At 46.0% G+C, this 13,320-nt stretch overlaps 1 protein-coding gene and 1 long non-coding RNA gene across 6 annotated transcripts in view; one reads left to right on the top strand and one right to left on the bottom strand.

Annotated features, from left to right (window-relative positions):
* The window catches only part of Opcml (opioid binding protein/cell adhesion molecule like), a 1,190,405-nt gene extending 1,183,644 nt beyond the window's left edge, over positions 1–6,761 (bottom strand). For 2 of the 3 annotated variants that reach the window (XM_087214240.1, XM_087214241.1), the window contains exon 1: positions 6,440–6,761. In XM_087214240.1, the coding sequence (XP_087070366.1) occupies positions 6,440–6,500 (61 nt within the window). In that variant the 5' untranslated portion in view covers positions 6,501–6,761. The remainder of the gene's footprint in view (positions 1–6,439) is intronic. The other variant, XM_004862649.4, reaches the window with a different exon arrangement.
* LOC110345429 (uncharacterized) lies at positions 6,705–11,195 on the top strand. 3 transcript variants are annotated; one of them, XR_015452395.1, is made up of 3 exons: positions 6,705–6,883; positions 7,151–7,791; positions 7,877–11,195. It is a non-coding gene; the product is annotated as an uncharacterized LOC110345429 (long non-coding RNA). The 3 variants fall into 3 exon arrangements; XR_015452396.1 differs by having other exon boundaries at positions 7,151–10,614; positions 10,968–11,195; XR_015452394.1 differs by having other exon boundaries at positions 7,151–11,195.
* The last annotated feature ends 2,125 nt before the right edge of the window (positions 11,196–13,320 follow it).

The following is a 13,320-nucleotide window of genomic DNA, read 5'->3' as shown; positions in this document are numbered from 1 at the left end:
TAAAAATTTAAGAATGGCTGTTCAGCTGATTCAGAAACTCAGTCTTACCATATGCCCAGTGCTGGTTTTCTCCATATTGGATTTCCATGTGGAATCCGATTGTCACTTGTCATTTCCCACGAACATGCAAGCAGCCATTCTAATCGATGGCCTGTGTCCAGATGCATCGATTCATCTTGGCCTTTTCAGGGGTCTCTCAGCACAGTGTCTTTGCTCATTAAAGAGAATGTGCCTGCATCATAATGATAATGCTTTGCACTTACCCAGCACATTGCCCAGGGGTGTCTCAGAGCATTTTGCAAACATTTAATTAAGTTAGTCTGGTGGCTGCAGGGGAGTCCCCAGCCTCTCAGCACTAAGGGGTCTGGGTGGGAGACCAGCACTAGCACTGCGGTAGCATCCAGGGGTTCCAGGCACAGAGGACAGTGGGCTGCTGTGTGGGGAGTCAGCGTATTGCTAAGAGGAAGCACTCACATGTGTATGGCCATGTCTGACACAGTCTCCTGCCATATGTGCCCCTGGAGAGGGGGTGGAGGGTGAGATCAGGAGTTCTGGAAGGGCAGAGGTAGAAGGCAAGAGGAAGAGTTTGCTATCTGTGGGAATGGTGGGCTGTGGATGTGATTTTTGAGAGCAACTGAACTCTAGTGTAGAAGGTTGTGTGTTTGTGTGTGTGTGTGTGTGTGTGTGTGTGTACATGTGTGTGGGGAAGAGCATGAATCTGATTTAGAAAAGATGGTGAGGGTGAGAAAAGGGAATGAATTTTATATACCTACAAGGAGTTAATACCAGGCACATTGTCTTCAAGCTCATCTCTGGTTTGGGGTTTCTTTCTGCTCCATTCTCAGAGCTAACTTTACCAAGCCCTAAAAATACCACCCTAACCCTAACCCTAACCCATCTTGAATGAACCATGTATACATTTAACAATTTGAACTATAGCTTTGTCTACTATATTACCTCCTTCCCATCAAAGCAGAGACCACCAAGAAGTCTTGGGCTCCCACCCTAGCATAAACAGCAAGAGAGATAAGTGTCCCTGGGACCTGGAGGCCCACTGAAAGGTCAGGGCAGGAAGTGGGAGAGCAGGGCAGGCTATCCCAAGGTGCCCTGGCCCAGCCGGCCTCCATGTCTGGAAGGTGCCTGCAGCATTCCACTGCTGCAGACAGCCCAAAGTGTCAGCAGCCACGGGGCATCTGCAGACTGCCACTCAAGTTCACTGACAGAAACTTGAGAGGTTTGCTTCTACCTGTCCTTTCTCCTGGCCCCAGGCAGCTGTAGGCAATGGTGGCTGTCCATCCGCAGATTGCTGCAGGCAGACAGCCCTATCCATGAGCCAACAGGACAGCCAGTGCCCACAGGCAGAGGAAAAATCACAGGCACAAGAATCAGTTAGGCAGGGTTCCTGAAATCCTAGCCATCACAGGTTGATGTACAAGTCCATGTATTGCTCAACCCACCAAAAAAACTGCAATGCAATGTTTCAGGAGACCAAAGGGTCCATGTCAGCTGCCCTAGCTTTCCAGAGGAGAAAAACCAAAGTTCAAGAAGCTCAGAATCAATATGTATCTCTCATTGGAGTTCAAACAGAAGAAAAAGATGAAGAATTTCCTGCTTTAGTGGATTTATGACCTGAGGTAGGAATTGAATTATCTTAATTAATTCATTTTTTATCAGAACCTAGACAAAGCATTATTGAATAAATGAATGAGTACAGCACATTTTGTCTATTTTCATCACATGACAAAACATATGAGTCAGGACGGCTGTATCTTTTCTTCCACCCTCTTCAGCATTAAGGAATGTCCCCTCCCAACTTACAAGTGTGCATCCTTCTCTTTGCCCTGTTACCAGGAGATGAGATTGAGCTTTTCAATGATAAAAATTCAGAACTTTTGACTTTGTCATCATCTGACCTAGATTTTTGGCCACTCTGCCCAATTGGTTTATTTTGTTGTTGTTGTTGTTTTGGTACCAGGGATTGAACTCGGGACCTTGCGCTTGCAAGGCAGGTGCCCACCAGAACCACTGAGCTAAATCCCCGGCCCCACTCTGCCCAGTTGGAAGCAAGACACATACATAGATGAAACCCATTTTACAGACTGGTAAAAAACACGTCTTGGGTAATGTCTTGAGCAAACTTCAAAGAGCTGCTCATTGAGGAGCCTCACTTCTCAGCTTTCTGTCCACTCAGAGGCTTGGGTGAGGCCCATCTCATGGGACATGCATCAGCCCCCATAAAAGCTGTGGCACAGTCATGGAGCTGTGAGCAGCAGGACTAGCTTTCCAGTGGCCACTGTGGGAGTCCCAGGCCCACAGCAGCTAGATGACAAAAGCAGGTAGGTGCCAGCTACCTAAGGAATCTCCTTCTGTAGGGTTCTAGGGATGGTGAGAATGAGGGAAGCAAGAAGGCAGACAAGACTGGAGCAACACTGGAGAATCTCAAGCCACTTGGGATCTCTGATTAATCACAGGTTGAATAAGGCTGCCCAGCTGCAGGCTACTGAGAAAGCAGTTGATGCCTGTCTCCTCAGTGGCTTCTATTGCCACCAGGCCAAATGCCAACAGTAAGTGGTCTGACTTATTAACATGTCGGTCCTTTTAAGGGATTGAGGGCCACGTGATAGCTGAGGAGAGGGGGAATATGGACCTATGATGGCAAAGGGGTGATGAAGTCTTGTTAAAAACCAGACACCTGGTCTTTGTTCTTGTCTCTTTTCAGTGAGTCTAGGGCTTAGGTTCTCTTGTGTGATCCCTTCTGCACACCAGACAAGGATAAAAAGTTACTCAACACTACTCAGTCAGGGGTTAAGAAGTGGGAAAGAAATTCTTCAAAGTTGGCTATAGAGCCCTCCCCATGTCTTACACCAAAGCCAAACCCGCCAGCCCCAAAGGCCAGGGAAATTCCTTGGAAGAAGATATAGGAAGGTATGTTCCAGGGAAAGAAGAATCCTAAACTTCAGGAAATTTTCTATTCAGGCCCAGGGCTTTCTGACACTAAACAGGTAAAGATTGTTTAAGATGCAGTGGGTAAAATGCGTGTAGATGAGACTGTGGATCCAGGCTTGCAGATCTGTGCACAAAGACCCATTTCAGTGTAGATGGGTGGATGGGGGCTCTTTACAGCCTCTTCTCTGCTAGACCCAAACAGGATGGCAGAGGAGGAGGGGATGAGCTGAACTGCAGAGAAACAGCCTTCCAAGCTAGAGATCCAATCATCCTCAGTAAGCTGCCCCCTGCTCAGCCCTGGGACCTGCTACTTCCAGAACTGCTACCCAGAGCAGCAGCCCAGAGCAGGCTGCTACCCAGAGAAGCAACTCCCACCCCACCCTGCCCATGGCCATGGTGCCATTTCTCAGAGTTTAAGCAGCAAAAGCAGAAGATGGGTTTTAATGCAAATGCTGTAGACCATGGTCACTTGTTCTAAACCTAAGTCATCAGAACCTGGAATGCTTGTGATTTATAAATTCTCCTATCTAGAAAGGGGAGAAGGACAGCATCTGACCCTCTCTTCCCAGGTGATCTTGATGTAATGTCCAGCAGCCTTCACTCCTTGCTCTCCATTCTATTCATCTTCCCACAAAGCCCCTAACCAAAGGTCAAGGAGCTCCCAGCACAGAACATTGTCTCACCTCCTACCTGGGTCAACAAACTCACTCCACCCTCATGCCCTAGCATGACAGTGCAAGCACCCTCCATGGCCCTCTGACGTACCTGGTGTGGGCCTAACACAATGTCCAGTGATGTCTTCGCATGCCAGAGACTGCCTAGAAAAGCAATTCGTGACCATCTGTCTCCCCCTGGAAGGTGCCAGGTGACAACAGCATTAACTTTTGAATTATTCTGGGATGGAAACGTGTTTTACCAAGAAATAGAAAACTGCAGTGTGAAATGGCATCAAGGCCCAACCAGGTCAGAGTTTCATTATTACATTAGCCTTCTGCCTCTAGATGCCGGGAAAGTAAATGGCTAACGAGCTGGTATTTACCCAACCGGAGAAAAAACATCCTTGTAACACAGTTAAAAAAAAAAAAGTCCAAAGCGGTACTAAAGGAAGTATAAGAAGCCAGAAAGAAGCCCCAAGTAAATGCAGGCAGCTTTCAGAAAGGGTTACAACTAGGTTTCCATTCCCACAGAAACCCCCAAGATGTGATGTTTTTATTCGCTCTACTGACACCTTCCAAGGCCAACATTTCCTCTCTCTGCTTGAGAGCTCTCAGGCCAGGTTCCTGGCACAATTCACAGAAAGCACAGCCCTCAGAGCAGGGAGTAGACCTTGTGCAAGGAGGAGACACCAGGCTGACATTTGTGTCTTGCACCCCCCAGACAGCTGAGGTTGGGGACCCAGCCCCTTTCAGCAGAGGCTTGTGGGCTGATGCTTCTCAGAAAGCTCTGCCTGTTCCCTGCCCATGAAGTGGAACCCCTAAAGCGAGTCTTCCTCCTAGTTCTGGGCTTTCTTCAAGGTGCACTGCGATGCAGCTTCAGTGACTGGGGCTCTCCCTCTCCCCTTTGGGAGTCTGGGTTCTGCCTGAGGGGCCATCCACAGTCAGGTCCTCTGGGGTGAAAATCTGACCCCTGCTTCAGGATTAGGCAGGCAGGGAACCTGGAGGGAGCGAGATAGCCCCTAAGAGCTGCCAGGCAGTAGGATCTGAATCCGCAGAAATTTGTCATCTTATAGGGGGCTCAGGGCACCCACCTGGGTCCCTCTACCAGGCTGCAGCAGGTACTGAGTGCTCAGGTGCTGCCTTTCCAGCCCAGCCCAGGACCCCAGCCTGGCAGGTCCTGGCTGAAACCCTCTAGGATGATGCTGGAATTTGGAAGAAGAAAAATGCCACCACTCCCAGCTCTGAACTTCTCAGTCTAAAACAAACATCCAGGAACATGGTTATGCAGAGCCCATCTCTACTTGAAAAAGTACAATTCAAAACAACTAAAATATTTAAATGATAAGATTAATTTAAATTTTAGCTTACAATCATTATACAATGGATTTCTTTATATTAAAAAAAAACTTGATCCTCTTTTTTTTCTCCCTAGTAAACTTTTCATTGTCTTATTTTACTTCAGTAGCTTAGAGGTACTTAGGGAATTGTGTGACCCTTACTAAGAGATTCTGAATATAAAAAGGTTAAATGAATGTATCTTATCTATGAAAAGGTATGGTTTAAGAATCTTAGCATTTATGTCTGTGGATATATGCATGGGAATTTTGGTCTTAGCTAATGTTTAACACAATACATGTATCTCAATTTGGAAAAAAAAAAAGGGAAAAGAAATCCTGCTTGGATTGGTATTTAGTATGGAAAGGCAGGGCGCTTTGATGCTTTCTCAAACCTTGGCAAGCACAACAGAGCCCCTCAGCACTGCAAAGATTCCTGCGGGCATTCAGTTGTCTGCGTGCAAAGGACTCCTGTGCAATTACCAAATCTATTAAGATGCAGGATTTTGCAATGCCCCCACTAACCTTATTTTGGTAGGATTGCAGCATGCTTCCTATGTCACTGCAGAATTGTCTTCCCTAAACAACTAACCCCCATGCCAGGTAGCATTGCATTTAAATCATTAGATAAGGTAGGCAAAGTGCTTTGGGGAACCAGGTAAATACAGATTCCAGATTCCTGAATCAGCTTCCCTGACCTCCCCTCAGCTTGCACATCCCATATTCTGCCAAGGGAAATTCACATTTCTGATGTGATGAGTGGGAAGTAGAAATTAAGAAGACTCTGAATTTCAAAGGCATAATCTGCCCATTTGACGGAAGGATAAGGAGAGGATGAGCAGCTGTAGAATGATTGTGTTAAGGCAAGAAGTGCACCAGTAGATTCTAGAGGAAAGAATAGGGCTGGGGAGAAGACAGAGCTGATGTGGAAGAGGAAGAGGGTTCAGAAGGGAGGTGGGATGGAGGGAGGGAAAGAGGCAGAGGATGAGATTGGAAAAGACAGAAAAAAATAGAGAAAGGGGGAGATGCAGAGACCAATTCAGAAACAGAGGGCCAGGACTGGGAGAAACAGAAATAGGTGCCCGGTGCATCCTGCAGGTCCCGACAGAGACTCCAGAAGGGTGCATGCTGGAGTTTAACCCCCTCTCCTTCCCCTGGGGTCTTAACTGCTTAATGCCAGCTGCCACCTTTCTCAGAAACAGCAGCAGTGCCTCGCAGCACCTTGCAGATCTTGAACCCAGTTCACTGGATCCTCCAAATAGCAAATCCCGTGCTGCGAACATCCGAACATCTGCGTGCGTGTGAGCAGGCTAGCGAGCCAGTGTGTATGTATGCGTGCGTGAGTGCGTGTGTGTGTGTGTGTGTGTGTGTGTGTGTGTAGCAACCCTACCTCTTTCCCTCACATGCCCCTCATACTCCCTCTTCCTCCCAGCTCTTCTCCTTCCCCCTTCCTCTCTGCCCTGGCGTCGAAGTCACGCTGGAAAGAGGAAACACCCGGGGTACCTGGGATGAAGAGCAGGGCAGTCGTGGCGGAGAAGACGATCCAGTAGGCGGGATGGTACATCTCGATGCTGCGGTGCGCTAGGCTGCGGCTCGCTCCTGCCTCTGCTGCTGCCTCCGCTGCTGCCTTCCTCTGTGCTGAATTCTGAGCAGGTTTAAATCCAATGTTTGCAAAGGGAGGGAGAGAGCAGGAGAGCGCGCGCGAGAGATGGGAGCAGGCAGGCAGCGTCTCTGGTTTTTTTCGTGCACATACACACAACTGGTAAGAATCATCAGCACCAATCTGCACAGGGCTCCGCGCGGACCTCCTCCGAGCCACGCATTGGTTCCACTCTCCTGAGCGACACCAGGAGACTTTCCTGTTTGGAAGGCTCCACTCCGAGGGGAGTTGGAGCCTGCCCCTCGCTCACCCCTCTCCGGAGCACAGCAGTGCGCGCTGCTGTCCGTGTGAGTATGCCAGTGTGCGCTCCCGTGGGCACTCCGCTCCTGGGGTGGGCAGAGGCGAGGGGTCTGGCACTCTTGGTTGGTTTAGACCTGGCTCTGGCAGGGCTCAGGGCATAGCTGAGAGAGAGAGAGAGAGAGAGAGAGAGAGAGAGAGAGAGAGAGAGAGAGAGAGAGAGAGAGAGAGATGGAGAGAGAATGAATTGCTCCTTGGCAGAAATGTAACCAATGCCCATGCCAGTTCTTATCCTTCCTCCTGTTCTTGTTCTCCAGGCACAGATGCGGCAGATCTGCAGCCCACAGGGAGCGCTCAGGCATTTACGTCTGTACCCCAGTGCCCCATTCTGCCATTGGGAGCTTGGTAGCAAACCGGTTTTCTTCCCAGGGGGAAGATGAGCATGTTAAGTTTTCTTTTTTTTCTGTTCACCAAAGATGCAAAGAGAATTGGCCAGTTCATCACGATTAGAGCATTCTGAAACTCTACAATGCAAGAAACCCAGACAATTGCTATGATTACAGCATAGGGAGGGATATAATCAGATTAGATCTCATGGAGGTGGATATCTGCTGAAGTCATCAGAAATCTTTGAGAGGAGAAGCCCATGGAGGGAGGGATACCTATGGCTTTCAGCCTGCTTTCCTTGCTTTTGCTTTATGTGATCCAGTTTGCCCCTTGTGGAATGACAGTTTGTGTGGACAGTATTTCTGGGTGGGAAGCATCTGAGAATCTTACCATACATGCACATCTACCTTAAACAGGCCTGCAGCCCTGCCCAGAGTGCCTTCTGAGAGTTGAGAGGTGCCCCCCTGAACCATGCTCTGCACCTGGAGGAGCTACGACAGAAGGGACTGGGAAGAGGCTATCTGTCCCTGGTGGATTCTGGCTCAATGTGTTCAGTGGGTGAGATCAGTGGGTGAGTGACTTTATAGGTAGGTGCACTCTCCCCTCCTTCCTTACTATAATTTGTAATACTTTCCCAACTACCCACTGTGTGGCAGGTACTCACAGAGACTATTTCAGTCACTCCTCACCAGAGTCTTGCCTCAAAGACATTGCTCTCTGGGATTCCTTGGCTGGGACAAAAGGACAATGGATGCCAGCTGACAGAATGCCACACCGCCAAGGTCTGTGTACTGCAAAATCCATGCAGTTTCTATTAAGCAACCAAGTTATTTGGCTCTAAACCCCTCCCTGTCTCGAAAACAGACCTGTTTGCTTTTAAGGAAGTACTACAGAATAATTGATTACTGCTCTCCTTATGAACTTTATGGGTCCAGTGGAAAATATAAGATGATAGATAATATTATTGCCCGATCCTTACTAAGTTTCTACTTCATATAAAGTCCTTTTTTCAAGCCAGAGGATAAGAAAACTATGATTCTTCCTGTCTGGCAAAGGCCTCCAATACATTTGGAGATACCAGCATATTTGTGAATATATAAAAAAGATAATAAGACCTATTCACTCTAGGTATTAAAGTCAAATTCTGCAGAACCCGTAGTTACAAGTGCGTCATTCACAAGCAAGCTGATGTGTGAAGTCTCAGAACAATGACAGGATCCCATGAAAGTCCACAGGCACAAGAGGAGAATGCTCTGGAAAACATGGCTGGGCTGGAGTGGGCTGGAGGGACCCACGCCATGGCAATGAGCCTGTCTGGTCTGGGAGAGGAGGCAGCAGACTTGCATGGGAACTCTCTAGGGCAAAGCTGAGATGAGCTGGGGGAGAACAGGGGAGACAGTGAGAAAGACCTGGACTCCAAAGGGATGATTCCCAAATTGCTGCCAGAAAAAAGTTAACTTGTTTTTGAGCTGGGGAGGACTCTGAAGCAGGGGGCTGATTTATAGAATTGAATCTGGGATAGACTGAGGCACGCTTACCTGCCAGTGGGCCTGGCCAGTGTCTGACACATTCTGGAACTGAGTGGGAGCAGTGGAAGAGGGAAAGAAGGGGGCTATGTGTGAAACAGGAGAATCAGCAGAACTTGAGGACTGAGGACATACACATGATAGATATCATGCAAGCATGGTATTGAAATCCATGAACCAGGAACTCTATTATAGCCTGTATTTACCTTCTCAACAAACCAGTGAAGTAGGTGCTAGGATGCAGTGTGCAGAGGGAGAAACCACGCTCCCAGAGTTTAGATAGCTTCTGCAGTGCTGCGAGCTGCTCCTGTGCAGTGGAGTTGGGGCTAGGCCTGCCTGATGCAGATGAGGCAGAGGAGAGGCACTGTAGCTGGGGAGGAGCAGCCCCTACCCAAGGGGCTCAGCAGGCTCTTCAGACACCAACCAAGCACTAAGCACCTGGAGAACACAGAGAAGCACTCAGCACAGCCCTGCACCACACTAGCAGGAAAGAGAGACACACGTGATGCCAGTCAGCATTCCATCTTTGTCACAAACACTTGAGATAATCAATCTATAAAGGGGAAAGGCTTATTTTGGCTGTTTTGGAGGCACCCATCCATGATCAGTGCATACACTGCCTTCAGGCTTCCGAGGAGGCACAGAATGGCAGGAAGGGTGGGGAAAAACCACACTCTTCCGGTGGGAAATTAAGACAGGAAGAAGAAGAGGCTGGAGTCCCAGATGGCAGGCCCCAACTCTCAAACATGCCCCACCTCTCACTAGCTCATATTGAGGACCAAGCCTTGAACACAGGGACCTTGGGGGACACATACGATCCAAGCTACAGCACGGTGCCACTCAGAAAACTGACAAGGACAGGAACAGATGTCTTTATGTGGACTCTGTCAAAATCTTAGGTGCTCTGTGGTGTTTTCTCTTAATTTTTATTGTACTCTTAATTCTAGTCCATTCCACAGATGAAGAAACAGACCAGGTTACAGAAAGTTCCAAATATACTTCAAATATTATTCAAAGTTTACATTGTTTTACTGTTCTCTGTTTTGGGATATTCCATAAAATAACAGCGCTTAAGATGATCATCTCTCTTTAGGGAGATGAAACCCTGGGTTTGAAGCTTGCCTTGTCACTCACCTGCTATGCGACTTGTTTTAAAATACTTGTGGTTTAAAAATGTACATTTAGTCTACCAGCCTCTTTCCTAAGCCACATGCAGGCACACACACCAGGCACACAATCACACGTACCCTGCACCTTTTAATTAAACCCACACTTAGCAAACATCAATGTATATCCTGATATAACTTGTGTTTTTTAAAATTTTGTGTGCTGGATAAACTCTTTTGTAAGGAAACTTATAAATATGTATTTTCACAATCAATTCTTCCAGGTCTATTATATGATTACAACATATGTCTCTTTTATTTAAAAAAAGAAGAAATGTATAAATGCATGTTTAATCAATAGATGGCACCAACTCTGAACAGAGATATTACAGTCTACTGGTTCTATTTAAACATCTTAAAATATACAAATACAAATAAAAATGCTTCAATGCATATTTACTAGGGGAACAATTCTTTGCTCTGGAGTAAATATTATGCAGTTTTATACCCTCTGTGAATCTTCTTTTTTTCTTCCTCCAAATCAAACAAAATCATCGAAACTTCATTCAAGCAGCAATAAGGTAGGGAGACAGACCAACCAAAATGGGGCAGTTGTGTGAGGGGCAGATTTTCACACATTTTCTCCTGTGAGGCTCCTTTGCTTTGAACAGGAATGTGAACAGCAGAACCAGCAGAACAAGCAGTGACCAACTTCCTAGAGCTGACAGAAAGAGTGGGACCAGGATGGGCCTTCACCTTCAGGTACCCTGGGTGCCAGTCCTGCCTCTTTTCAGACTAGCTGTATGATCTTGGGTATGGGTACAGAGCTCCCTCTGAGCCATATATGTAGTCTTTCCTTTACTTGTCTTTTCCTCCCCTCCCCCTCCTCCTTCTTCTTTTCTTCCTTGCTCTCTTCTTTTGTTTCTGTGGTACTGAAGATTGAGGCCAGGCCCTTCACCCTGAGAGACATCCCCAAACAAAGGGTCTCCCTAAATTGTTACGTTGTCTTGCCTGGAATCAAGCTTGTGATCCTCCTATCTCAGTTTCCCAGAGTGCTGGGTTTAAAGCTGTGTACTACCATGCCTGACTTTTTTCTTTTTTCTTTTTTTTTGTAGATTCTGAAAACCAGAATCTGGGCATTTCTTTTATTTATTTATTTATTCATTTGATACCAGTGGTTGAACTGGGGACCTTGCACTTTTGAGGCAGGCAGCAGAACCACTGAGCTTAATCCCTGGCCCACTTTTTTCTTTTTTATACAGAAGACCACACTATGGAAGATATAACTTCTTGTTATTTCATGTATTCATTCATTCATGAAATAAATATGCTCATGTATCTACTATGAGCCAAATACTTATCCACTATGTGTGATATACAAAAGATGTGATAAAACTAGCTAAGACTACTCTCATCCATCTGAAATCCATGGAGTAGTAGAGGATACAAACATTAAACTATTAATTATAATCATTGATTACAACTGTGACAAGTGATTGTAAAGAAACACATCAGCTCATAGCAATTTCCCAAAACTAATGTAATTACTGTGCATTACGACATGTACCAATTAAATAAAAAATGAAAATAGATAAAATGAAAATGTACAGAAATATCAGTTCACTGGAGATCACAAAATAAAGATAAGATACATAGGGAAGGGAGGCATGGCTTGCATTTGGAAATTGCCCCAGGGAGTAACTTCTAATCTGGAGTCCCAGAAGGAGATGCCAAGAGGCCAGAAGAAAGAGATTGTGCCTGGCACAAAGGAGAGCCTGTGCACAAGCCCCAGGGCATGAACTCAACTTGCTGGTTAGACACTGAAGGCTCCTCGTGCAATTCACACTCATACAACCTTTGACTGAAATCAACTCTGCGCTAAATAGTGTTAACAACAATAGATCGGTGCATGAGGAGCCTGGCTGAGGGACAAGGAAGGATGGATTTTAGATATTGTAACACTAGGGTGGTTTGTTTTATTTTGCCTGTAAAAAATAAAAAGGAAGATGCTAACATGCTACAGATTAAAATCTGACTACCTCTTCGGCTATAAATATTCGAAAAAGTCCTGGGCCTCCTGTGCGGGAAGTGAACCCCTGAGCACAGTCTGAAGAGTGTGGGGTGCATGTTAGAGCCTTTAAACAACAACGGTGTGGTTTAGCTCAAATAGGGCATTTATTTGATGACCAGGGGAGGAGTAGAAGAGAAGGCCTCTCTTCTGAAGTCCCTAGACTTGCTCACAATGATTTGGATGTCTTACATTTACAGCAGGTCTCCATCTACTTCTGATACTTCCCCAAACTTTTAGTATGTTCACAAATATTTCAGTCATGCCAGTGATGGTCTTAAGAAGCACCAATTATGAATCACCCACGACCTGCAGGTTCCCTGTGAGATGATGAAGATGTATCATATCTACTCGTCACACCAGTATGACAACATGCAAACGTTTACAGACTTTTAGACTTGGACTTCCCACAGCCAGCAACAAACAGCTCTGAGAGTCACTCAGAGATGAATGAATGATGCCAAAGACCAAATTATCTCCTTCCTACCTCAAAGGGCTTTGATGCGCTTCCATGAAGCCATAGCAAGATTAGCTACATGAAGGTCAGCAACCCACATTTTTTAAAATCTAGAAGACTTTATTCAAAGTAATTTTTATGTGGTTTATCAAGCATTAGGGCTAAATGAAAAATTGAAAACAGTATTCCGAATCCCACTCCTCAGAAGCAATCATTTCCATCTCATGCAACTGTCAGCTGTTTCCTCCACTATTCTCTTCTTTATTTCTTTAAAATTGTGCTTATTCTTCCACTTCTTGATTTAACAATTTTTAAAATTATCTATTGACTCCTTCCCAGAAGATGAGGATTTAGCCCATGCTGAGTGGATTGCCAGCCCTACATCTCTCCTCCCTCTGTTAACTCAATATAAACACATCACAAAGTTAGAGTCCATCGATACTCAATATTGGCATTGTTGTGGGCAGTTAATTGTGTCTTTCTGGTGCAATGTTTTACTTTTTCTGAAAATGACAGTTGCCTTTTTGCTGAATTTTCCATGACCATGTCATTAAATCTCACCAAACTGCCTGCACAACTCTAAAATTCCTCTCAATACAGTGGCATAAACTGAGTGATTGGTCAGAAAGAGCTTCCATCCCCCTGGGACTCATCATCTAGAACTTCCCTTTGTTAAGAGCGCACATGCCCTACATTCCTCCCTCCATGAGACCTAGGTTTCCTTCTAGGTTTCTGGATCTGGTATTAGTGCTAAACAATACGAGGTACTCCAAAAGTGCAGGAGTCTCCTGTGCTGTAAGTGATCCACTTCTCTCTTGGTGCTCTTTCTTGTTTTAATGCCATCCAACTTTCTGTAGTTTGCTAAGAAAGCATGACACAGGTGGTATTGGGGGCTTGCATATGTAGAAATGGCTTGATTCCTATCTTACTCCACTTAGACATA

This window comes from Heterocephalus glaber, unplaced genomic scaffold (genome assembly GCF_053883595.1).
Source record: "Heterocephalus glaber isolate CG9 unplaced genomic scaffold, H.glaber_assembly_v1.0 deba00001446, whole genome shotgun sequence".
NCBI classification, from domain to species: Eukaryota; Metazoa; Chordata; class Mammalia; order Rodentia; family Bathyergidae; genus Heterocephalus; species Heterocephalus glaber.
The sequence above is the reverse complement of the archived record's forward strand: the minus strand, read 5'-3'. Positions and strand labels throughout refer to the sequence as shown.